General features: G+C 37.3%; 2 protein-coding genes across 6 annotated transcripts in view; one reads left to right on the top strand and one right to left on the bottom strand.

Moving 5' to 3' along the window:
- On the bottom strand, positions 1-24,056 carry ATP6V1B2 (ATPase H+ transporting V1 subunit B2). 3 transcript variants are annotated; one of them, XM_067745061.1, is made up of 14 exons: positions 23,880-24,056; positions 17,626-17,681; positions 13,070-13,168; positions 11,888-11,981; positions 11,679-11,756; positions 11,073-11,212; positions 10,636-10,737; positions 10,161-10,258; positions 9,385-9,508; positions 7,645-7,795; positions 6,124-6,206; positions 4,411-4,515; positions 3,432-3,561; positions 1-1,460 (listed from the first exon to the last, which is right to left on the bottom strand). In XM_067745061.1, exons 1-14 carry the CDS (start codon positions 24,013-24,015, stop codon positions 1,321-1,323), a joined length of 1,536 nt encoding a protein of 511 aa, XP_067601162.1. In that variant the 5' UTR covers positions 24,016-24,056; the 3' UTR covers positions 1-1,320. The 3 variants fall into 3 exon arrangements, with proteins under 3 accessions (XP_067601162.1, XP_067601163.1, XP_067601164.1); XM_067745062.1 differs by lacking the exon at positions 23,880-24,056 and adding an exon at positions 13,848-13,947 and having other exon boundaries at positions 17,626-17,653; XM_067745063.1 differs by lacking the exons at positions 17,626-17,681; positions 23,880-24,056 and adding an exon at positions 13,848-13,898.
- SLC18A1 (solute carrier family 18 member A1) overlaps positions 23,443-27,670 on the top strand; it is a 47,993-nt gene continuing 43,765 nt past the window's right edge. For all 3 annotated transcript variants that reach the window (XM_067745057.1, XM_067745056.1, XM_067745059.1), the window contains exon 1: positions 23,443-23,814. The gene's annotated coding sequence lies outside the window, so the exon portion shown is untranslated. The remainder of the gene's footprint in view (positions 23,815-27,670) is intronic.

Raw genomic sequence — 27,670 nt, 5'->3', positions numbered from 1 at the left:
TAACTTCCATTTAACTTAATATTTATTTTCATTTTATATCCAGGTCACATTTTCTACATTAAAATATAATCATGCTGACTCCCCCCACCCCCTACACCCTCAGAGAAAAAAAGTGAAGAACTTTACACAACTTGAAAGAAAGATGGAATGCACAGAGAAGTTGCTATTGCACCCAAGTAACAAAGAACACAGAGAGACCAAACAGTAGACATGTCAGAAGTGCATAGAAGACAGCTCAGGGCTCGCAGCAGGAAGGAGGAGGAATTAAAAGACTAAAGCTTTTAAATGCTATCACTTGTGCCACAAGATTACCCTGAAAAGGCAGATAGGTCAGAAAGCAGGACCAAATAGGGGATTTTCCAAAGGCTGCTATCTAACAGAGTTTAAAATATCCATAGATTATATATATAAAAAAATTCCATACACAGAAGAGCTTTCTCTTCCCCACCTTGCCTTTAGCATCTGGTAAACACTTTAGAAACTTAAAACCACTGTTAGCATGTCCAAATGTAGAACCGATATAGGTTTTTCTTTCTTAAAAAATTGTATCCCAACTCTTTCCAACCAACAATTCTATTAATTATTTTAATTATGATTCCTCTGCATGGAAACCCAGTAAGGATCATCAAGACAGGGCATCTCACTACTATCAGATCAAGGCCAGTTGGGCAAAACCTGCACGATTCTGTGTTACTCAGAGGGAGGAAGAACAGTAAGAAACAGGAGTTGAAACTTATCCGCACCAAAGAGGAAAGGGAAACTCCTTTTCTAATCTATTCATTAAACAGGAAACAGCAGGTGGACAGTAAAAACCATCTGCTTAGAGCAGCAGCACAGACCCAGAGACACACCAAAATCTAAGAACAAGTGCTCAGGAAAGTGTCTTGGCTCTGAGAGGAAGCGTCTTTCAGACCCTATCTTGTCTCTAGTTTGGAGATCAAAGCATTATAACTTCAGATAGTGATACTCTTGAGGGGGTGGACAAGGAAGGTCTGAGAGACCCAAATAATGAGGACACTAGGCAGCTAACTACACCACTATGTACAAATACACACATCAGTAAGAAAACTTCACCTCCAACCCTCAGCTACTTTAAACAAAGCATTGAAGTTCCAGGTTTTCTGAACAGGGGATATTTTAAAGGCTGTTAGCAGTTTAAAACATTGCAACACTGGCACAATATGTTACCTATTCCTTGTTTTTAATTACAGGGTAACACAGTAAACTCCAACACAAAGGTGGGGATGGGGGAGTGCAAAAGGAATAAAGAAAACAGAACCAGTATTTCACAGGAGCATCGAGCCAGCGATGAAGTAGCAGCTAATGCTTCGCAGAGTCTCGAGGGTAGAATTCGCTCAAAGTGCTCTGAGGGATTCTCTTCAGCATTTCTTTGGGGAAGATTCGGAGCAGTTGCCAGCCAATGTCCAAAGTCTCATAGACAGTGCGGTTTTCGTATGGACCTTACAAAAAATTGAGATTAGATGAATAAAGGCCAAGTACTTCCAACTTCTCAGCGTTATTCAAAATTTATTCTGTTATGGAACTAGCACTGTAAGCATGAAGTATAAAAAGAGACACAAAGCAGTTAGGTCTCCCAGGACTGGATGTGACTTAATGTGGAAATGAGGGTCTAGACAATAAGTACCCCTGGGAACCAGAGAAAAGGGAGAAAGCCCACAGGAGAGACGTTCGGCGGCTGTGTGTGTGTGTGTGTGTGTGTGTGTGTGTGTGTGCGCGTGTGTTGTGTGTGTTTTAACAACGGGTGGGATCTAAACACACTCCACTGAATAATGGAAACTAGACCCAGAGTTTTGTCCAGAGAGTAGTGAGAAAAGCAGTTTCCCAGGAACACAGGCTGACCTGAAGGAGGCTAGTACAGATACTCAGAAGGCCTTAAATGCCAATTAAGCACCTGAATAGGTCCGTGTGAAAGTTTTCAAACTTGCTATTGCTATTATTATTCTTAATAGCAGAATCATTCTTATCCTGCAAATAAATCTCATTTTTTAACTAAGGAGTTAGAGTGGCTAGAGTTCTGCATCTCTTGTCTACCAGAACAATTTTTATCTTTTTAAGATATTAAGGTTCTGTGTAATTTTTTATTTTTTATTTTTTTAGAAAACCCAACTGTCATACGTTCTGGGGATTTTAATGTTACTTAAAAAATGTATCACATAAATAGAAAAGCGCACAAATCCTAAGTGTGTAGCTGATGCATTATTCCAAAATAAACACATCATTTGTAAGTATCACTGAGGTCAAAAATAGAGTTTACCAGCATTAGCAGGGGTGGCAGGGAAGAGAACAAACAAAACAGCTTGAAAGCCCTACACATGCTATGTAATAAAAACCATTATAGACTTTTTAACAGAAGGACAATCAATAAAATTAATACTAAATTTACCCTGGCAATGGCATAGACAGAGTCAGGGAGACTGGTGAAGATGCTGGCACTAACGGCCAAGGATGATGGGACAAAGGTCTGGACTAGGTCTTGGGACACACAGAGTGGTCAGAGATCAGCAGCTTCAAGATCACCCAGAACTTGTCAAAATACAGGCTCTCTGGCCCCACCCAGATCTACTGAATCAGAATCTGCATTTCAACAAGATCCCTGGTAGATTCAAAAGCATATTCAATTTTGAGAAACACCGGCCTAAGTTTTTTTAATAGGAATGAAAAGAGAACAGGATAAGATGTTTTAAAGAAGAACAATGCAAATTAGCAAATATTTGATGACTGGAGAATAAATGAAGAGGGTTAAGAATGCCCAATGCCTGAGCTTGGGCTAACTAGGGTAATGGTCATGCCAGAGGTAGACAGAAATTGAAAAGGGAATTGCTAGGCAGGTGGTCAGTTGGGAAAATACTTTGGTTCTCACCACACTGAGCCAGAGAGGATGGTGGCATAAACAAAGGCTTCCTAGCTCAAGATGCGGGACTAGAGCTTCAGAAAGAGGGGAAAGGCTCATACACAGGAAGTTAGTCATCAGCACAGGGGAAAAAAAGCACAGAAAGAACAGGTAATTAAGCCTTTGGGAACACTAACAATTAAGAAGCAGGAAGATGAGAAATCAGGAGGATGAAAATAGATGGACAGGAAAAGTCCAAAGCCCCCAAAGCCAGAGGAGAGCATTGCAGAGAGGGTAAGAGGGAGGAGAAGTGGCAATGGAGGCAGGAGAGCAGAAGGCCGGTTCTAAGGAAGAGAAAACACAAGACAGGAGCTAAATAAATGGATAAAGAAATTGAAGGTACAGGGGAAGGAACCAGAGGGCTAAGAACAAAGACATGGCAGGCGGCTGGAAGAACCTCTTCTCTAATCAGAAGGAAAATTGTATGGAGACCAATGTAAATTCTCTCAGACTAGGAAAGAAGTCCTCCTCAAAACTACATATGATGCTGTTTCTATTCATAGGAAAACAGTAATCTTACCCTGAGCAATGAAGTTCCTCTCAAACTTCTGCAGAAATTCCAAGTAAAGCAGATCATCTGACGTAAGGGCTTCTTCTCCAACTACGGCTTTCATGGCCTGCACATCCTTACCAATAGCATAGCATGCATACTAAAGAGGAAAAAAAGGTTTACACGAACAGAGAGAAGGTTTTATAAATGGTAACGGTACTCTGGGCTATGTAAGTGTATTGCTGTAGCTATCTTCACAGTATTTCACATGATTTCCAAACATAATTCACATAAAGTTCATATGCAAGTACTGGAAAGACTTTATTATACGTAGTCTCACTAAGAAAGGAGTCTTCAAGCATGCAGTACATAGGCATTACTAACACTCTACAAAAAATACACTCCCTCAATACACCAGTGAGCTTACGTTTTGTAGAGCATTTAAAAATCACAACTTACACAATAGGAGAAATCCATCTCTAAATTCTACTCAAAAAAAATATCTGTGTTATCACTGGGTTTATTTATCATTTCTACTTTAAGGTCAAATGTGTTTTTCTTTAATTATGCTTGGTATACAATCTCAGGACTATAGCAACCAAGGATTTCATAGAATATATACAGCTGTATCCCTTAGCGTTCTGGTGATTGCCTAATATGTTAAACAAAAAATTAGTTAGAATAGTCTTTCAGAAATACTCTATAATTAAGGTTACTAATAAAAACTTAATCGTCTTATGCCTTTTTTATTTAAAAACTACCTCATATAGCATTAGAGGTGGGTTTCAAGCATGTGATTTTTAATCTTTGTCATGAGCAGTTATCCTTATGAAAAAGGCTCTAATGAATGTTTCTGTATTCCACTATTCTATATGTTCTATATTAAAATTCTACTTTCATGGGGGGAGAAGAAAAGTGATATGGAAGAAAGACGAGAGGTATAAGACAGCAGAATGAACTGAGAAAGTATTCATTTCTTTAAACACCATCCTGGAGAAAACATACGTACCAGCTGGTTAGATACATCGGCATGATCCTTTCTGGTCATACCTTCTCCAATAGCAGACTTCATTAACCGCGACAACGAGGGCAGCACATTAATAGGTGGGTAAATCTTGGGTAAAAGGGGAAGGGGGAAAATATTATATTTAAGTACAAAATTCAGGCTTTACTGGTAGTAAAGGAGGATTTTGAAACTCATTTTTATTGCTTAAATTGCATAACACTGCTACATTTGTTTCCTAGATGATTCCTAATATCTTTTCCTGATAAGAAAAGGAAGAAACATTTTACAGGTTAAGATTTCTTTTGAGAATCAAATCCAAAAGGTAAAATCTACAAAATAGTACAAGATTATATTAAAAAACTGAATTTTCAACATCTGCCTATAATATCAAATCCAAATGGTCTTCTGAACTCTGACTCATAAAATCACACATAAAAAGATTAACAATAGGGCTTCCCTGGTGGCACAGTGGTTGAGAGTCCCCCTGCCGATGCAGGGGACGCGGGTTCGTGCCCCGGTCCGGGAGGATCCCGCATGCCGCAGAGCAGCTGGGCCCGTGAGCCATGGCCGCTGGGCCTGCGCGTCCGGAGCCTGTGCTCCGCGGCGGGAGAGGCCACGGCTCTGAGAGGCCCACGTACCACAAAAAAAAAAAAAAAAAAAAAAAAAAAAAAAAAAACACAATAATTTCACCTAAAAGCTGATATCAGAAGCTGGCATCTATTAAAGAACCAATAAAAAATCTGTTTTTGATTATTCAGTCATAAAAAAGAATGAAATCTTGCTGTTTGCAGCATCATGGATGGACCTTTAGGGCACTATGCTAAGTGAAATAAGTCAGACAGAAAAAGATAAATACCATATAATCTCACAAAATGTCAAGCTCACAGACAGAGAACAGACTGGTGGCTGCCTGAGGCAGGGGATGAGGGGTGAGCAAAATGGGTGAGGGAGGTTAAAAGGTACAAACTTTCAGTTATAAAATGAGTTAAGTCATGGGGATGGAACTTTCAGCATGGTGACTATGTAAGTTAATAATACTGTATCACATATTTAAAGGGAGCTAGAAGAGTGGCTCTTCAAAATTCTCATCACAAGAAAAAAAATTTTGTAACTATGTGAGGTGGTGGATGTTAAGTGGACTTACTGGGGTGATCATTCTGCAACATATACAAATATCAAATCATGACACTGTACACCTGCGACTAATGTAATGTTACGTCAATTATACCTCAATTTTTAAAAATTTTAACAATAAAAGACAAAGAAAAAACTCTGAAAAATCTGTTCTTGTATTAATAACAAAAGTAGATTATACCATTATGGAACAGAAGACCCAAAAAAGTTCTTTGAACAACTCACTCCATTTTAAGTCATAATAAAGAAAGTGGAAATTTAATTCTTAATTCTGGCACTTTTTTCCACACCAGGATTTTAGTATTACAGAAATGACAATTTTATAGCCATATTAAAAACAATGTAATTTGATATTTTCTTTTTTTTTTAACATCTTTATTGGGGTATAATTGCTTTACAATGGTGTGTTAGTTTCTGCTTTATAACAAAGTGAATCAGCTATACATATACATATGTTCCCATATCTCTTCCCTCTTGCTTATATTTTCTAAATAAATAATTCCTAAGAGCAAAGTGAGAGTCACTAAAGAATAACTGAAGAATAGATCTATAGGCTTATAGCATCGTTCAACTGTCAAATACCTGTCTGTTGTGTAGCTGTCTGTCCACATAGATCTGCCCCTCTGTAATATATCCAGTCAAGTCAGGGATGGGGTGAGTGATATCTACCAGAGAAAGACACCTGATGTTAGTTAAAGTGTCCATCTCATATAAACAAAACCACAGGAAGTCAATCTGCACTACTTAAAACAGTGCTATATAAAATAGTTTGCTGTGATGATGGAAAAGTTCTTTACCTGTGCTGTCCAATATGGCAGCCACTGGTCAAATGTGGCTACTGAACATGTGAAATGCGGCTAAACGCGACTGAAAAACTTTATTTCAAACTTTATCTGATTTTAATAAACTTTAGAATTTAAACAGCCAAATGTGGCTAGAGGTTACCGTATTGGCCAGTCTAACTTATCTGGCTGCAGCACAGTTAGACATGTGTCGACACAAGTTAAATTAGCTATATTCATAAAAAGTACTATTTCTCCTAGTTATGCTCTCTCTCCCCCAAATATAAATAAAGTTCCATTTTAAACACAAAGCTCATTTGCAGAGATTTGCCAATTTGATGTATACTGAGAGAACATTCTTCATCCATAAGCTATCCCAGAGGGACACACAACATTTCAACATGGAAAATACAGAGAGGCTAAACAAGTTAAGCAACACTACACAGGCAGCACCAAGCAGGTCCCACAGAGCAAGACACCTCTAAGTCTGTTAAATTACAGAGAGTAATTTTGTAGCTGCTTCCTTGGAACAAATCATTTTCACATCAGAGGTAGTATTCAGACTGCCTGGGTTCCAAAGCCGCCACTTCCTAACTGTGACACTTTACCTCTCTGTGCCTCACACGAGAGCATCTAAAAAGTCGCTATGAAGATCAAATGAGTCAAAACTTACAAAACACTTAGAACAGTGCTCAGTTATAATGAGTTATTACTGTTTCTGAAAATATTTTGAAAAAGTGTTTTTAAAAGACTGAGATAAAGATAAAAAGACACTAACATAAGGGGAATGCTGAAAGTCTCACCCGGGGGCTGCTGGGCATACATCCAGGCAGGCACTGCACTGTGCACTTAGACACACATGATAAAACCAAGTAATTTTTAGCAAGTCTTTGATGATCGTTCTATCTCTAGAGTCTCGTGGCATTTACTATCTGTGCTCTATATCTGGCACTTAAGCTACCTTAAACTACTGATGCACATACATTTAAAAAATATCCACCTAGAATGAGTAGCTTACATTAAGTAGAGCCCATAAATCTTTTAAAAATTCATTTCATCTAGACCAGTGTCCTGCAAACAGTAGACACTAAATACTAGCTAATAAATAAAAATTACAAGAAAATTTTTCTACAAAAGAATAATTATTATGGGTAGTTTCGAAATGAAAAATTTTATTAGAAACAAATCACTAGGTAAGGTAAACTTCTGGAGGATAAACTCTCAAAAGAATTTCAACTCAAAAAGATAGATGGTCTTCTCTCTTAAAATCAAAGTCCTTACAACGATTAGGGATGCTATAATCCAAAGACCCTAAACTTACCATCATTAGGCATGGTGAGAATAGGAATTTGAGTAATAGAGCCACTTCTACCTTCCACTCTACCAGCACGTTCATATATTGTGGCTAAATCTGTATACATGTAACCTGGGAAACCTCGTCGACCAGGAACCTCTTCCCTGGCTGCTGAAACCTGACAGTGAGTCAAGGAGAACAGTATCACATACCAGAAAATGAAAATTAAAGCTTGGTTAGAACACATTTGTTTGAACAGGCCAAATTACAAAGTTGGAAATATCTTGTTCATTTTAAATATCACCTCTAGAAATGATTAAGAAAAATCTAGCAACATAAATTCAGATTATTCTGCAACAAAAATGTTGACAATTGGGGACCACAGTTTTCTGCTAAAATCATACTGCCATAACACAAATCTTCAAATAGCTTGCTAGAAGAAAATCTGCTTGCAATTTTATAAATCAAAGGTAGTACATTTTAAAACTAAGAGAACATTCTCAGTTCACAAGATTTACTTCACGTTATGGATCTTGCCAGATTTACATAAGCTAATCCTGAAAAGATCAAAAGGGAAGGAAATACGTATATCAGAAATCATCTGATGCACTTTACATACATTATTTAATTTAATCCTCACAACAACCCTATGAGGAAGTTAATGTTATTAATCCCAACTTACAACCGGAAATCAAGGGCCAGATAATTTCCCTGGATCACCGCACAAGATAAGAATAGTAATAAATGGTCTTTCTCTTAGAGACAGGCACACTAGAATATATGCATACATTTTAATCTACAGCCAACAAGAACTGTAAATCATTAAGCCCAACTTCTAACTGCTACTTTGGTTCCTCCAAGAGTATGCTCCAGCAGTGCTACTCAAAGTGTGGCCTGCAGACCAGCTTTTATCAATTTGTAAGGAGATAATGTAGAAAGCAAGATAAACATATAGAAAACTTTAGCGGCAATTTGATAGAATAATTGTCTGTCGAATCTAATACTACTAATAAAAGGGTTTGTAAATTGTTTTTTTTGTGTTTTTTTTTACTTTTCTAATACTTATTTTTACTGCCTTTTAGAAAAGTATTTGTGATGGATGGGAGAAAAGAAGTCCTTCAATGAAAAAACACTGTAGCCGAGTGAGATATGATGATGGATCTTAGGGAATCTTAGGCTAGATATTTATATAGGCTGTCTCTTCAGAAGTCTTCTTCCCTTTTTTGCACACTTAAAAGAGCAAGTAACTCAAAATTTCAGTAACTTGCATTAGAACAAACACCCCACACTTCTGGATGGTAAGTGCTAGAATCTTACATTGTTTCTAAATAATCACTGAGCTTTCTGAAGGAAAAAAAAGTTCTGAAGAGGGTTCTGCCAGAGTGTAGTCTTCACTTATGGAAATAAATAAAAATTTACATCATTAAAAATGAAATTCTTGAAAAGGGCTGAAAACTGACAGTCTGGACAGAGACAGAACTACCTTGGAGAGTAACTGATTAAACAGCTTGCATCATTTACTCTAAGAATCCAGTCTTAATCAATGGAGACAGTGAGAGTATGATAAATAGGCTAATAATTTAAATCTCATCCTCTAATTCAATTAGGTTGACAAAAGTAATATTTTCTTTTCTGATTAATTAAGGTATTCTACTAATATATGAGCAATGCATTTAAAAAAACATGATTTAAAAAAAAAAAGAAAACTTGTAGAGGGACAAGATAATCCCTGACAAGATAATCCATTTTAATTAAGAAAAAAATTACCTCTCGAAGTGCTTCAGCATAAGAACTCATGTCTGTTAGGATAACCAATACATGTTTCTCACACTGATAGGCCAGGAACTCGGCCGTGGTTAGAGCCAAGCGAGGAGTGATAATTCGCTCAATACTGAAATGAAACATTAAGTCCTAAGTCACTCAAACAAAAAGGCCAAAAACAAAACAAAATGATTCCAGAAATAATAGTACAGTCTCCCTTTTAAAGTTTCACATAAATTGAGGAAGGTTAAGCAATTATTACTTTAAAAGTTCTTAAGTAAGGCAGAGTTCTTTTATGTATTTACATAATAAGAATTACTTAGTGCTACACAGCTAAATTGATTTATTTTATAAATGCCCCATAATTTGTCAGAACTATATAGTTCTCAAAATTGAGCAAGAAAGGAAGAGAGAGAGAAGGAGAAAGGGAGGAAAGACGTAGGGGCCAGATCTTGCAGGTAAGAGGAAAAGGTAATTTACTGAGTATGGACTGTGTGCTAGGTAACTTATACTATTATCTCATTTAATATGTACAACAACCCTGTGAGACAAGTATTATTTATCACACTTTATGAAAGAAGACACTGAGCTTCAGAACCTAAGTGACTTACCCAAAACCAAGTAACTTGCAAGAAGCAGAGCTGGAATTTAAATACGGTTATCTCATACCTAGGCCTGTGTAGCTTTCACTGTAATGTTCTACCTCCTTAGTGTAAGGTGACATTTTTGACCAGAAGCCTGCATGAACAGGGGGAAAATAGCTCTATTTTTTGTTTACTTACGTTGGGTCGTTGGCCAAGTTCAAAAAGAGGCAGACGTTGTCCATTGAGCCATTTTCTTCAAAGTCAGATTTGAAGAACCGGGCAGTTTCCATGTTTACCTAAATGGCAATGACTTCATCAGTGCTGGGAGAAGAAAAATGCCCAATATTTCTTTCTTTCTTTTTTTTCCCCCCCAATATTTATTTCTGATGAAGGCCAAGCTATAGATCTGCACGCCCCTTCCTTTAAAGGTTCAAGTACCCCCAAAACGTTCACAAAAGCCAACAGAGTAAACAGCTTGCTTTGGGCACAAAGGGAATTATTCTTACATTCCATAGTCAAATGCTAAATACTAATCCATGGTTTGCCCAAAATGCCAAGCTGCAACTTCTCCGCCTAGAGATAAACTGAATAATATATGTGCAGTTTTCTACATTGTTCTAATAACACAAGCAATTTTACATTTCATACTAAAACAGAAAAAGATAATACTTACACCCATAGCAGCAAATACAATCGCAAAATTTTCCTCACTGTAGTCCACTACATCTTTGGATTTTTTTACCAAACCAGCCTGGCGACAGATTTGAGCTGCAATCTGATGAGGAGTACAAAAGAACTAAGTTAAAATCTAAAATAATACTTCTACAACAAAATAACTTTTACCCTAAACTTTGGGGAACTGTAATCATAAATGAAACTGGGTTGTCTTAAAGGGCTTTACTCAATAAAACTATTTTGTAATTTTTGCAGATTCCTAAGAGTAAGGAAGAAGTCAGATATGTGTGGATAAAGAGTCAATGTAATTGGATTATATAAACAGTAACATTGGGTATTTACCTTGAAAATCCTATATTTGGTTTCTCACTAAGAGTGAAGCACTCAGAAATTCTTTCTTCTTGAATTTCATACCAAACAGATTCTAGTTCTCACCTCATTGTGCGGTAAGCCAGCAGCAGAGAAGATAGGAATTTTCTGCCCCCTAGCAATACTGTTCATGCCATCTATGGCCGAAATGCCGGTCTGAATCATCTCCTCTGGATAGATCCGACACTGAGGATTGATTGGCTGGCCTAATGCATTTCCAAAAGGGAAAATTTTACTATGTCTCTACATTAAGACTACAACCATACAAAGCATATAAAGCATTTCTTTCTACTCTTAAAAAATCAGTTATTTTTGAAATCTGAAACTGTTTAAATATTTTTTTCCATTAATCTTTTGTAGATTCACAAATTATATGGTAGTAAAGTGAAATGTAAGGTATAGCAAATAAGAGAGAAATCCTAATTTCAAAGCCATTATGGCTTTTACATTTCAGATATATCCTGGTGATATTTTACAATAAATAAAATATAAAATTTTAAGATAACCTCTAGGAAAAATAAATTAAATAGTAAACAAAAAATAATTAATCAAACATGGAATATGTTGGTTATCTACTTAAAGTATCATAAAAATCACCCTTTATCTGACAAAGGTATAAGATAGATAGATGCTATTTTCCCCAAAACACAGAAATCCATTTTCTGTCCCTACCCATGATATCAAGGAAGTCTTCAGCCAGTACAACAGGACCTCTGTCGATGGGTTTTCCTGATCCATTGAACACCCGACCTGTTAAACAGTAACAAGACAGTACAGAGTGGACAATGACTCAAATATTCATAATCTTTACAAAGACTTCATGGAAATACGTTAAAAAGGAAACAGATCTCTGCTCAGAATGAATAATAATATCCGTTTACCAAGCATATCCTCAGACACCGGCGTTCGGAGAATATCCCCAGTAAACTCACAGGATGTCTTCTTGGCATCTATACCTGAAGTCCCTTCAAACACCTATCAAGAAAGAAAAGTAAACAGAAGGGCATAAGAAATTTAGATCATAAGCGCTTAAGATTTGTCAGCCCTTATAAAGTAAAATACATCAATGTACATACTACTTTTAGTATTATGAATAAAGAAGTGTTCATGGTGGACGATGAACCAAATTGCCAACCTCTTAACCAGGGTCATGCCTGCAGGCCAAATCCACCAAGCAAGCTAAGAATGGTTTTTACATTTTTAAAGGATTGTTTTTTTAAAAAAAAAAAAGGAAAAAAAAAGCGTAAGAACATGCATCAGAGACCTTAGGCAAAACCCTCACAAAGCCTAAAAAATTTACTATCTGGCCCCTTACAGAAATTCTGCCGACCTCTGCTCCAGATCTACTTTTTAGAGCAATATGTTATTTGAGAAAACCGGCACTTCCTATAATCAGCAACATTAAATACTAGGCATTATCAGAGACAATTTAAAGAAGGAGACTCAGATCTTGTTTTGGTTTCAGCCCATAAGCTCTGAATTCTACTTTTCATCTCTCTCCTTCTATGTGACTATCTGTTTCATTTTATCCATTAAAATTTTTTTTAAAAAAAGCCATTTTACCAGTGGAGCTATTGGGCTAGAATGGATATTGGTGGCTGGCATTTAGCAAGAAAACATGAAAAAATACTTTTCTTCCCTCATAGCCAGTAAAGAGTCGGGTCCCTGGCTTAAGATTTTTCATGGTCGTGATGGTGCAAAAGCAATACACATTCGGTAGAAATGGTACTTCAAAAAAATCACATGAGATATTTAACATTTTATTATAAAATAGGCTTTGTGTTATATGGTTTTGTGCAATTGTATGCTAATATAAGTGTTCTGAGCACCTTTAATGTAAGCTAAGCTAAGCTATGACGTTCGGTAGGTTCTGTGTACTAAATGCATTTTCAACTTACAATATTTTCAGCTTATGATGGGTTTATCAAGATGTCACCCCACCTATAAGTTGATGAAGATCTGTATACTTATGTGATAATTACCAGAAAGAACTACTGGTGTTTCTTATGTTTGTTGTGATCAGAAAAACGTTCAACTGGCCAGGTTTTGAAAGTGATGCTTACCTGAACCACTGCTTTGGAACCACTAACTTCTAAAACTTGCCCACTCCTCTTTGTGCCATCAGGTAGTGTTAAGTGCACAATCTCAGCATATCTGGGAAACTAAATAGGAAAAAAATAAAGGCTCAATAACCAACATTTTAAAAGCTCCTCAAAATACTCTATATGCTTCTATGTCTTTCACAGCATGTATGCACATGCAGACCCCATACCTCCCCAAAGCACACAGGTATACATCCAGAGTTTAGAATATCCTCAGGTAGTTTAAGTCCTTAAAACACTTATCACTGGCACATATACTGGCAAACGCAACATAAGGTACAGAGGGAAGGATCTTAAATCTATGAAACCACAGCAATTAAATTCCTTCCTTCTGTGTATATGTTTTTAAGCTTTGAGACTACAGAAAGTTAAAAAACTATGTTCCCACTACTCAGAAATGATGTTTGCTTCTGGGCTGTGTAATCACCTTGTGCTTTGGGAGGACAGGAATAAAATGCAACTAAACAATAAAATAATTACTATTATAATAAATAATGCAAATATTCCCTCCTCAATCTAATTCTCCTAACCAGAAATGTATTCCTCTAATCCATTTTTAATATTTTAAATTGCATGTTTCCAAAAATATACTGTAGTGTTTCACTTACCTAAATGATAACATACTAAATATATCATCCTGCAACTCGTTTTTTTTTCCACTTGACCGTATGTTTTGGATCTGTCATAGTAGTATTTACCTTATTTTATTAACATAATCTTTTGAAAAATGCATCACTACTTTGTGTGATGTGAAGGAAAACATCTGCCAATGCATCCGTGAATCAACACTGACTGTAGGACACTTGATTCTGGAGATGCTAATATGAATAAACGGGCATCTAGAATCAATGTTAGAACAGATATAGTTAAAACCAAGTGACACTACATTTTATTCAGCTGTTCTTCTACCACTGGTGTTCAAGGCTGTTCCAAATTTATACTACTACAAACATGTTGCAATGAACATTCTCACAGGTGGGCCCAAGTTTCCCTAAGGTATCTGGTTACCTAGTGGTGGGCTATAGGCTGTGTCCATTTTTAAGTGAAATTACTCTGCAAAGGAACCTTTTACTTTACAAACTCCCTAGTAGTATAGATAAGTATCTTTTCCCTAAATCTTTGCCAATCTTATATTATTAAACTTTAATTTTTACCATTTTGATAAAATAAAAAATAGTATCTTTCAATTTGCATTTTCCTGATTCTACTAATATTGAGCATCTTTTCATGTTTACTGACAATTCAGACTTCATTTCCTATAATAGCCTTATTAATATCTTTTCCTCGCTTTTCAACTACATCTGCTTTTTCTTATTTACTTTTAGATAAGTTTCATAGATTCTGAGTATTAATCCTTTTGCGAATATCTGCTCCCAGTCTTTCTTGTCTTTTAATTTTGTTTATGGTATACTATCATACAGAAGTTTTTGCAATAAAATGACTTGTTTTCCTTTATGGTTTGTGTCTTTTGTGTAGGAAAACCTTCCAATCTGAAGTCATAAAAATGGTTTTCTATATTGTCTTCTGATAGGTTTCTCATGTTTTGGTCTTTAATCCATCTGGATTTATTTTTGGTACGTAATTTTATTTTTCTCATTTTTATTTTTATTTTTTCATACAGGAAGCCAAATACCCCAACAATATTTACTGAGTAGCACAAATTAATTTGTGCTACAAGTAGCACGACTTGTAATGTAGCCTTTATCACTTACCAAGTCAAATTCTCAGGTGTGAGAAGAGTTGGTTTTAAGAATCTTAACTTTGCTCCACTGAAATATCTGCTTACTCCCTCACCAAATTTTTATTCTTACTCTATTTCTAACTGATTTTGTTACCTGGAGAGAATCAACATATTTTCTATTCTGAGCCTTTTCATTCATGAACGTGGAATCTCCACTTATTTGAAGTCTTCCTTTATGTCTTTCAACAAAGTTTCACAGTTTTTTGTAAAAAGTTCTAGACATCATCTGCATCCAGCAACACTGTTTTACACCATTGTTTCTAATAGTTTGTCCACTGAATGACTTGTGTTTTCTATTTAATTAATCATACTACCAAGAAATGATGACAGCTGTGCCTTTTCCTTTTTAATCCCTTTATCCCCTAATTTCTTTTTCCCACAGCATTGGTTAGGGTCCAAGCACAAAGACAGAACAAAGATGGAGAGCGGTGGTGACAACAGGTGTCCTCATCTTGTTCCTGATTTAAATGGGAATGTTTCTAGAGTCTCTCCTTAAATACGCTGTTTGCTGTAAGTTATGGTGGCTATCCTTTAAGAGGTTTTAAAAGTTTGTTCTATCCCTTATTTCTAAGACCTCCTTCTTCTTTTGTTTTGTTTTTTTTAGAAACAAGTAATTTTATCAGATACATTTTCTGTATTTACTGAGAAGAGCGTAAGCTTTTTCTAGCTTAATCTATGAATGACCTGAATTATACTGACATTTGCTAATATCAAATCATCTTTGTATTACTGGGATAAATTCTACTTTGTCATAATTCTGTTGACTTTTTTTTTTTTTTTTTTGTGGTATGCGGGCCTCTCACTGTTGTGGCCTCTCCCGTTGCGGAGCACAGGCTCGGGACGCACAGGCTCAGCGGCCATGGCTCACGGGCTCAGCCGCTCCGCGGCATGTGGGATCTTCCCGGACCAGGGCACAAATCCGCGTCCCCTGCATCGGCAGTCGGACTCTCAACCACTGTGCCACCAGGGAAGCCCTGTTGATTTTTTAAAGTATATTTTTGCTAATATCCAATACATGAGAACATTCTTATTTAGAATTTTGGAATCTGTGCTTGTGAATGAGGTTAGCTACACTGTTTCTTTTCTGATACTATCCTTTGTCAGGTTTGGAAATCAAAGATGCGCTACCTTCAGAAAATGAGTTGGACAGCAGTCTCCATCATCATCTATTCTGATACAATTTGTATAAAATTATCCATTCCTTGATACTATCTATATGCCTTAAGTTAAAAACAGGAGCCAAAAACTAAAAACAAACAAAAAACACTCTTAAATCTGGTGGTATAAAGCCATTCTTACAACTACATAAACTTTTTTCCTCAGCTGGAGTTATACCCCAAACAAACATTCAATAGAACTTTTTCAGCTTTCTTAAAATTACTTCCTCCAAGATGTTTTCTAAGTCCTTCCCATTATTGACTCTCATAGCATCCTGCACTCACCCTTCATAGCACTTAACAATTAGACATTTATGTATTTGTATTGTGTATTTTTGGTGCTGAGTTCAGCACTTAACATAGTTGAAGCATGAATATTTTTAACTGTTTTTGAAAATATATTTACTAATATAAAAGCTTCATATTTTAAAAATATGAGTCAAAAATTTTATCCAATAGAAAGTATATAAAAAAGAAGAAATAAAGGACAAAGAAGCAAATAATGCTTTCAATACTTCCTCAAAAAATAAAAGTGTATGCTTCATCCTTTCACAAAATATTAACGGGCAGCTGCCTAAACCTTGTACAATTTGTATACTGAGGCTTTGAATCAAACTGCAGACTAGTATGAAACTGTGGCCAGGAGGAAGCTATATGCTTAATCTTGCAATTAATTTGTATAGGTACCTTGTCATGCACAAAAATATCTTAGTGATAAAGCTGAAGAGACAGTTCACTTTGCCCTTTCTTTTAAGAAATGTTTTTCAATTTATTTTCTGCTTCCAGAGGGGCCACATGCCAAACACACTTCTGTCATTACTTCTCTCAACAAACTAATAACTGTGTACCTTTCCCCCTGATCCACTCCCAACAACAACCAATGCAGAATTACTGTTCTACAGAGCATATTATACAAATTATCTCTGAAGATATTTTAATCACTGAACTCAGGCAGGAGGCTTCACCTAGGGTGAGGTCTATTCAATTACAGACTATATTCTATGCCTCTTTTTCTAAGATAATTCTTATGTATAGGTGTGGCTAAAAAAAAACCCATGTAACTAAAGCATCTTTCAACAAACTGAATAAGTAAAAACTATTCTCTGCTTATGGTTTTAGTCACTGTTGAGATAATCTGTTGTTTATTCATTACTTGAATACCAGTATCAGGCCCTCAAAGACAAAAGTAACATTGTTTACTCACTCAAAGACCTTAAAATTTAGTAGAGAAGACAAAAATGTAACAAGTAGTTATAACACACTAGTCTATGACAAGAGCCACAAGATACTGTATATCTAAATATTCTACAAGTCATAAAACACACAAATATTACTGTTGTTTTCCTAATAAACCTGTGAGGTATGATTAACAAACAAATAAAATTTTAAATTTTACAGACAAGCGACTCAAAGCCACAAACAGATTCCACAACAGATCCAGTACTAGAATCCCATCTTCTGACTTCTGACCTAAAATTCTTGTCTCCATATAGCACTGACATTCCGACCAAGGAATGGCTTAAAAAAATCATAACAAAAGACTTAAAGTGTACTAAACAGTACTTAATACTATGCTTTTAACTTCATAAATGGTTAGACGATAATGATAGTGGTATTACCTTAACATGATCTAAGATCACTAGTGGACCATTAACTCCTGATACTGTCTTGTATGCTGGAAAGAAACACAAAAGAGTCAGTTCTTGTCAAACAGGACAACAGTCTAAATGATCTCTCTGGTATTACCAAAAAACCCCTCTCTCTATCATATCTATTATATGGAGCACTCAGAAAGTATGAAATTTTTCACCGAATTTATAAAATATGCCTGCATCTGTACAACTTCTCATAATCCCCTTCATCAAACCAAAAACATTTTTAATTCTTACTATAAGTCACATTGTTTCAAGGACCCAGGATACAAAAACAAAGGTAAAGACGGAGAGTTCCCACAAGAGTTCACAATTTTATATGGAGAAGGGGGAGGTAAGGGCTCTACCAGAGGTGTGCTGAGGGTGTGTGGGAGCACAGGAAAGACCCTGCAATGGTCCTTACTTAGAAAAGAAAAAGCTTTACAGTAAAGGTAGCACTTAGCAAAGTAGATAGAGAAGAAGGGAATCCGTAACTTTAAGCAGAAGTGACAAAACTCACAAAAGAAATCTGACAAAATGTAGTCTGTTAAGATAAAAGGCCATGATTAAATAGTATCATAAAAACTACGAAAAAAAAAGTTTATGAAGGCGGATGGAATTAAAGGCCAGAGATCACATAAGCATCCTTTAAAGAAAAAAAAAAGTCAAACGTTACTGTCATTGTAGAAGCTTATATTTTCTACTGCAAATTATGCCCTAGCAACAAACTACCCAAATCTCTCATTTTAGAAAGGAGGTAGCTATCATTGAATTGTATCACACCTACATACATGCCGAGTATAATGAATGGTAATCAAGTATAAATCAGAACACTCAGGAAAGCAATTCTAACAATGTCAGAATTAACTAAATTTCATAATCAGAAAAGCTGAAAACACAAATGAAATAAGTGTTTACAAGACCTAAAATAATGTGTAAGAAGCTGTCAACCAACTGGGAATTTTTCACTTGCTTGATTTCTTATGATGTCTTAGACAGAAATTTCTGAAATGAATGTAGACTCCCAAGAATGAGGAAACCATTTAATAACCAGTCTGTCCATTCAAGGGGCTTCAGAATTTAAAAACATAATTTCTTTAGCCAGGAAGCAAGTACCCTGGTAGAAACACTGAGACAGGGCAGGCAAGCACTGTCAGGAACCCTAGTCTTTCACACTGAGGACCTTTAAATCCTCACACCAAATATTTGCTTGAATACATTTGCTATTGTAATGATCAACAGAGGCCCCTAATTACTTTTTTTTCCAACCTTAGATAAAAAGCAAGTCACAAATTTTAAATGTTAAGCTACTTGAATGGATAGCAATGTAAACAAATTAATCATGCCTCCAAGAGTATTAGAAATATCCCAGTTGTCACATATTCTGCTACTTTTATGTTAATCCTCTCCATTGTTTTAAAATAATCTAATACTCTTAAAAATAAGTCCTACCCCTAAAACAATTTCTTCATTGTTCTCATTTTATTTTTATTTTTGGCCTCGCCACACGGTTTGCAAGATCTTAGCTCCCCAACTGGGGATTAAACCCACGCCATGGCAGTGAAAGCGCCGAGTCCTAACCACTGGACCACCAGGGAAGTCCCTCACTGTTCTCATTTTAAAAGAATCCACATATTGTTTTTCAATTACTTTCTAAAATTGCTATGTGGATATGCAAAGTGAACTACATTAGAAACATGTTTTCTTGGCACACAGGATTTAAAACTATAGAAACAAAGACCTTTTCAAAACCTAAACAGCTGGGAATGGGAGTAGGGAGTGGGCCAGTGGAGGTGTGGGAATTCAGTTTTGAGATTTACAGGCAACTGTTTTGAATAAAATGTAACATCAGTAAAATGCTTCAGATTCTGAAATTCTCTTTACTTTCCAGACAAGATTTGCATCTCCTTTGAACTTTTAACCTCTACAACAATGATCCTTAAGAATCTCATGTTTAAATTCAAGCTCATTCAAATTATGAAGTTTTGCCAGTCACAAGGCAAAAAGCATGACCAAGAAAAAAGAAATGCTAGTCATTGCTTTTCCTGGAAACAGTGAATCAAGTTGATTTCAACTATAGAAGGCAAGATTCTACTTCATCAAAAGCAGTCTCTAAATTTACAACAATGTATGTAGCCTTTAAAAAAGCTAGTAACCACTGGAATTAATTAATAACAAAACTACCAATACACATTTAAAAAGTACTTGTCAGGAATTCTTTTTTAAACTCCGTAACAGGTCTATAAGCCTAACAAATATTATTCCAAGTTTACAAGAGAAAAATGATTCTCAGAAATTAAGAAACTTGCCTAAGGATCTGAACTTACAGTCTGCCTCCAGTCATTTTTTCTTTGACTCTGTGCTACAGCTCAAATTCTGAAACTGAACTGGTCATTTTTTGTGGTCTGAGGCACTCTTGTATCATTACTGAAAAACAACCTTTCTCCAGTGGAGTGTAGCCACTAGAAAAGTTAAAGCAGGAAAGGAAGAAACTAATGGAGATGCTTCAGCAGTTTTCTGTCACTGGAAAGCATGAGGAGACCACTTCAGGTACAAACCAGAGGTTAAGCAACATGCTTGGTTTAAATTAAAATGGGATGCAAACTAAACTAATAAATGTTATAATCCAAACTAAATAAAAAATATTACCAAACGAAACTGCTTCACACTTTACAGAGCATCTTCAGATAGGTTACCTTTTCAGTTTCACAAAACACTGGGAGGTAGGCAAGGCTGATAGACCTACTCCACACTTAAACTACATCTATGAGAAATCTGTTATTAAATGGAAGAGCCAGGATTAAAATTATTTTTGTTTGTTTGTGGCCCCCCCCACCACCAATTCTAAGTTTATACTCTATGACCCTTAGTCTCCAGTATATCTTAAAAATATGGAGATAACACAGTTCCTAGCACTTGGACTACAAATAGGGAGTAGAAAACAGTTTATATACAAACTATAGCTCCTTTCCACAACAGTAAAACTACTGGGGGGGGGGAACAAGAAGAGAAAATAATATCAAACACCACCTTTTATCTCTCAATAATATTTACCCAGCTTTTCTCACCATTAGTATTAACAGTTCAAAGCAGAGACAACAATTTAGATTAAAGCTGCCAAAGACATAAAGCTGCTCTTCAAAAAGTCAATACCCATTCACAAATTACATAAATATTTCTGTTTAGAAACAATAATGACCACTCTTCTCTTGAAAATTTCAAATGAAGAAGAACTCGGGTCTGCAGGGGATGATCAGAACTTCTGAAAACACAGCAGACACATGTTTACATCTTTGATCCTGAATATTTATGAAGACAATAAATATTTATGGAGTAACATTTAAAACCCAAAATCTACAAAGATTTTAAGAAGCACTTATTTTGTTAGATGACATCCTCTTCCTCCCACAGGATATGAGATTGTTCAACAGAACTAACACTACTTAATGATTGTGAAACTTTCAAAGAGAAAATTCGACAGTCATTGCACAATAAGAGATCTAGTCCTTCAGCCTCCACCTTATAAGCAAAACAAAACCGGAACAATCATCTTATATTGTGCAAGAGAAGTAAAGACCCACACTTTGCAGTGGGCAAGGAGGGAGAGGTTCTGGAAAAAGGCAGGCCGACCATTCCTTTACTGGACTTTTCACTGAGGCTAACTCTGCTTTATGACATAAGAAACTAAGATTAGTTGATCTAGGATCTCAAGAACAAAGGAGATTATCTAATCCAAAACGTTTAACATCCAAAAGTTCTTCGTATATTATTGAACCTTGCTCAAAGTTTAAAAGGAAATCAAGTTTTCTTTCATTGTGACTTTAGAAATTCAACTAATGTGCTCAAGATTATTTCAAGCCTGCATATCTCATTTTCCATCTCTTGTTTACGGCCCCAGGATCCAATCTGTACAGTGGAACTGCCAATATTCCATTCCTTTGTTCAAAAAGCACACATTAAATAACTATAACTTTTTACCTAGGATGGTAACATCGATCTTTAATCAGAAAAATTAAGAAGTTAATATTTATTCAGAAGCAATTAAAAGTGTTAACTAGAATCAAGAATGTGGCAATATAGGAAAAAGATGACATTCAAATGCAGTTAGCTGTTAGCCTAAGTATGATATCATTTGTGCTTTTTAGAATAACCCAGACACAGAAGTGAAACTCAAACTAAGTACCCCAACTCCCTACTCTGGTTCCATCCACATTAAAGATCCATATACTAAACTATTAGAACAAGGGGTTTAAATGCAAGTTATACAATTACAAAACACAATGTTTCTATGTGCCAACACTGCGCTAGGCACTGAGGATACAAAAAGGATTCCTGAACCCTAAAGTTTCAGTTTTAAGCATTATGTCGCAACAATGTTGTCAGGAGGAATCTCATCTGGAGAAGTTCTTCAGTCACTGGCTAAGCACACACTGAATGTTGAGAAATCATACTCATCTCCCTTAAGGGTTTACAACCTCAATCATGGAGTACTCTTTAAACTATGTTATTATTTCAATTGATACTCTGAGTTGAGATTGAGTGAATTATATGGGAAAATGACTACTGCCCCTTATAATCTTTTCCTAGAAGCACCACTAATGTCTATCTGTTCTACCCAAAAAACAGCAAAGCATACAAATGCAATTCATAAAAGAGTATTTGTAACTGTTAGGCACAAATTTATTGTCATAAGAATGCAACATCTGTCAATTTCTTGAAACATTCAGCTCATGTAAACTCTCAACAAGCACTCTCTAATGCACATGGGGGGAATAAATTAGGAGTTTGGGATTAAAATATATATACTACTATACATAAAACAGATAACCAACAGGGAACTACTGTATAGCACAGGGAACTATACTCAATATCTTGTAATAACCTCTAATGGGTAAAAATCTAAAAAAGAATATATATACATATATAATATATATAACTGAATCACTTTGCAGTACACCTGAAACTAACACAACGTTATAAATCAACTATATTTCAATTAAAAAAAAAACACATCTCTGCAAACCATAGAATCAAGTCTTTTCTTTCTTCCTTACACTGCAGTGCTGCCACATGACCTGACCCACTGACTGATGAGGATGGGATTAGTCAGGCAGGAGAGCGCTCAGACTGAAACCCTTCATCTGAAATTCTTGTTAACCAATGAGCCACCCACAAAGAGGTACTGTGGCAATTAACCGGCGCAAATACAGTCTCACCACGTTGGAAAACATCAGGTGCTTTCCTAAGTTTTAAAGAGTCTACTTCCAGTGCTCATCCCCGGTTCCTAAGGAAACTGTGAAAAGGTCTGATGCTACACAATTTTATTGTTTAGTCATCAAGAACCATTTCTTTCGAAACTGCTGAACAGTCCACTTAAGCCTGGTTTATTAAGGTCTTTTTACAATCACAACACTTAAACATGCTTATGCATATGCTTTGCATATTTGCTAAATAATATGGGCAAAGCTTCTTGTCTTCTCCAAGATAGCCTTGCAATCAAATTAATGGCAGAAAAAGGTCCAGCAAGAATTAAGAAACCTGGAATTTTCCTGCTCTGCCAGTAATTAGGGGTCTAAAGCCTGGCAAGCCCTGTCCCTTTCAGAACCTTAGGCTTCTCACTGTAAAATGAGAGGGTTAGACTAGATGACCCGCAGGGTACTTTTCAGCTCTAGCTTTCTCTGATATCTAGGTGTCCTCCTGCGGAGCAGCTTCTCCACTGAACAACATTTCCCTCTGGCTGTGGGCCTGACCTCCATCCACGAAAGGCCTGAACACGTCAGCGATGACACTACACCGTCCCCCTCGGCAGGATCTCAGGACCTGCCCTGAGGTCCACACCCGAGGCAGGGGAAGGGGAGGGGCGGTTCCCTCGACCCCTGCAGATCCAAATGAGATCAGCAGAAGATTAGGATAAGAGTGGCAATAAGTGGCCTTCGCTCAGAGACAGGAAGCAAGCGCCTGAGCATGCTCCAGCCTCGGGAAACTGGAGAGCACCGGTGGGGCAACAGCCAGGAGACCACCAACCCAGGAAAAAGTTCCCGTTGGTGCTCTTCCCCTTAGCCCACCCCTGGCACGGAAATTAAGGTACACTCAAATCGCCTACTAGAGAGAGACGTCGGAGTAGGGGGACGCGAGAGGGAAAAACAATCCCCTCATCCCACCCCTCTGGCTAAGCAGGTGAGTGGGAGCAAGGGGCTGGGCTAAGAGCAAAGACAGGATTCGTCTTGCTCTCTGATACTCACTGAGACGAGGCTGGGAGAGGTAGTTCCGGCTAATTGCCAGCACCTGTTCTCGAGACCCCACCACGGGCCCACTGGTGGATACGGGAAGCTCAGGCGCGGCCCCGTTCACGATGCCCCGCATCGCTCGCAGCGCCATCTTGTCTCCTCCGTCCCGACTGGCCCAGCAGCGGCGCCGCGCAGGCGCAGATATAGCTGGTGCAGCCCGCGCCCCGCTCCGCCCATGCGCGCTGAGGAGTCCCCGCCCACTGAGCTGCACCCGACCCGCGGCCTCGTGACTTGGGCTCCGCGTAGGCGGGGCTAAACCCGAGCCCTCCGCGAGAGGAGCTGACCAGCGTGCTGGGAGGAGGACGCCGGGCCAGGGAGAGGGATCCAGAGAAAGGCAAGAGTTAAGGGAGAAGGAGAAGAAAGGAGGGAGAGGGAAGGAAGGCAACTTCGTGCAGGAAAACTTCAGCGGCATTTCATGACATTGAATGAAGAGAACTCAAGTTCTAAAAAAGCACTTTGAAAGACAGAATCTAAAACCTCTTCTAGTGGATATTAACATGGGGAACCGTGTGCCATCATTTCTCTCACTTTATCATCTTCCTTTCCAATACATTCACTCATGTGTCCCTTCAAAAAACATATATTGGACTGTTTTAGGGTGGTGGTAGTAGTGTGAAAGACAAAGTGGGATGTGTTTGAAAACTATTTGAGGGTTAGAACCGATGCAAGAATGATTAGCTGGCTGTGGAAGGTGTCGATCCAGGCTTGGGTCCTGAGTGATTGGTTGATTGTGTTGTTGTTTACCGGGTAGAACACAGAGAAGGAAGTGAGGAATTTTGCTGGTGGTAGAGGAGGAAAAGAGAAAAGCTAATTGTCTGGGGATGTGTTAAGTTTCCTGTGGAATATTCAGAATGAGATTTCTATTCAACTAAATAGATAACTATCCCAGGAGAAGCTATCTGGGCTAAGTCAAGATCAAAATTTATAACTTATCACCATGTTAGTAATATGAAAATAGAAGAGATAAGCCAGAGAGTGCGTGATGTATTGTGGAAGATACTAAAGGCCAACTTTTAAGAGATCACTAAGGTGAGGGGATGTACCAAGGAAGAGTATCTTGTAATCAAATCAAACTTGGAGTGATACTAGAGTTGGAGAGAACGCAGAGCACATGTTCTAGAAGCAAAAAGAAGAGAAAATCTTAAAGAGGGATTACTGTACTGTTAATGCCAAAAACTGACGAGAAGGGAAGTAATAGGAGTACTACCAGTATCCATTTTATTTGGCCATTAGAAGACCATTGTGATATAATGGGAAGATATATGCTTAATGGAAAACAATAAGCTTCTTACATAGGTGAAAATTGTAGGGATTGAACTGTATATGATGGTGTCATATTACAAATGAAGTGATCATTACTTAGTTATTTAAACTCTACTTTAGGGGCATCTCATCTCCATGACCTTTGTTACATATACCCATAGCCCTTTTGGACCAAACCACTGAAGCAAGTACTCCTTAATTTTGAGTGAGATTTAGCATCATTTACTATGTCTTATACTTAAAAAAAAAAGGCGAAATAATATGAGGTGCCATTTTGTTTTAATTCATGGGAATGACTATAATTTTTAACTAATGTCCAAAGTTGTCAAGAGTAGGGACACGTAGTTTTTCGAGGCAGGAGCCTGCTGTGTCCTCCTTTGCCTGGTAAAGCAATAAAGCTATCCTTTTCTACTTCACCCCCCCCAAAAAAAAAGTTGTCAAGAGTATAAGAAAAAAAGAATTTTCAAATTTTATTGCTAAAAGCATAATTGGTGTCTAGAAGAGAAATTTGATGGTATCAGATTCAAATATTTTATTCCTAGGAACTTGCTTTATCCTCAGGAAAATTACATATATACATATATGTGCATATCTGACAAATATGTTCAATTAAATTAGATATCACATTATATATTATTATATATAATATATATGATCTATATTAATCTGTATTTATACGTGTATATATACAGAGATATTTATTGAAACATTTTTGAAATAGAAAAACTGTAGAAATAATCTAAATTAAATACCTATTCATAAGTTATGGCCTATCTAGTCAAATGTATTCCTCAACCTTTGAAGAATTAGTTTAGCCTTAAGTGATGTAATTTTAAAAAACCTCCAAGATAAGTTTTCTAAAGGAATTGCAATTTTAAAAAAAGCAATTTAAAAGCAATTGCAAAATAGTATTAAAATAGGTTAATTTGTATACATTTTAAGTATATATATATATGTATGAATATGAATAAGAGAGTGAATTCTACTTTTAACCTAATAACCTTTCTATGTAGTTTTAATCCTTTAATATGTGTTTGCACTAATTTTTTTTTCAAATACAATGTATGATAGCTTTCTTTTTTATAAAAATTTCAGATCTGGCCTTCTCATGCTAATTTTTCCAATAATAGGTAAGTTTCAGATATGAGTACCAGACTGTTAGCTATCACCACACCTTTTATCCTTTTATTTTAGGAGTAGTTCAAGATTTTTACTTTTTAAAAAGTTTTCTTTGGGGCTTCCCTGGTGGCGCAGTGGTTGGGGGTCCGCCTGCCAATGAAGGGGACGCGGGTTCGTGCCCCGGTCCAGGAGGATCCCACATGCCACGGAGCGGCTGGGCCCGTGGGCCATGGCCGCTGGGCCTGCGCGTCCGGAGCCTGTGCTCCGCAACGGGAGAGGCCACAACAGTGAGAGGCCCGTGTGCCGCAAAAAAAAGTTTTCTTTAACTTTTTACTCTGTGAGCAGGAATCAGTTATGGTCTGTAGTGCATAAACAAAGTATTAGTCCCAACATTTATTTAATAAATATTGGAGCAACTTATTGTGTGCACTGGGTACTGTTGTGAGTCCTAGATATACACCAATACCTAAACAAAGTCCTTGTCCTCATGGTGCTTATAAGAGTGGAAAAGTCAGAAAACAAATGGTTTATTAATAAAGTGTCTGGTAGTGACAAATGGGATGAAAAATTATAAAACAGAGTGAATGGTAAAAAAATGATCAGAGTGGAGAGAAGATTTTAGGAAGTGTGGTTAGGGAATGTACCTCTCAGCCATCTGAGATCTAAATGAAGAGAGAAAGAAAGTCATGGAAGCTCCAGGAGACATGTGATTCAGGTAGAGAGAAAAGTGGAAAAGTCCTGAGGTGAAAGGAAAGCGGGGCTAGGATGGATTCAGCTTAGCAGAGAACAATAGGAGAAGGACTGGGCCAGGTCAGATAGAGCCTTGGAAGCTATGGCTAGGGGTTTGAATTTTATTCTTAGTGTGATTAGAGAATTTTACGAAGGGATAATGTGATCTGGTTAGGCTTTAAAAAGTCATCTTGTTCTGCTAAGCAAAAAGTGAATTGGGGGGGCTTCCCTGGTGGCGCAGAGGTTGAAGATCTGCCTTGCCAATGCAGGGGACACGGCTTCGTGCCCTGGTCTGGGAAGATCCCACGTGCCGTGGAGCGGCTGGGCCCGTGAGCCATGGCCGCTGAGCCTGCGCGTCCGGAGCCTGTGCTCCGCAACGGGAGAGGCCACAGCAGTGAGAGGCCCGCGTACCGCAAAAAGAAAAAAAAAAAAAAATTGAATTGGGGCAGAAGGCAAAGGAGAGATTGAAACCAGTTAGGAAGCATTGTAATTGTCTGGGGTGAGCAGTGATGACTCCAAGTAGAGTGATGGCTCTACCTCCACGGCACGCTGGCCCTAACTCCATCACGGATCTCATCACTGTAATGAGAGCAACGGTAAGTGTCCATTTATATTTTTTTCTCGTGCCGTTCCTC

This window comes from Pseudorca crassidens, chromosome 7 (assembly GCF_039906515.1).
Source record: "Pseudorca crassidens isolate mPseCra1 chromosome 7, mPseCra1.hap1, whole genome shotgun sequence".
Taxonomy (NCBI): Eukaryota; Metazoa; Chordata; class Mammalia; order Artiodactyla; family Delphinidae; genus Pseudorca; species Pseudorca crassidens.
Note: the sequence above shows the minus strand (reverse complement) of the source record. Positions and strands in the feature narration are given on the sequence as shown.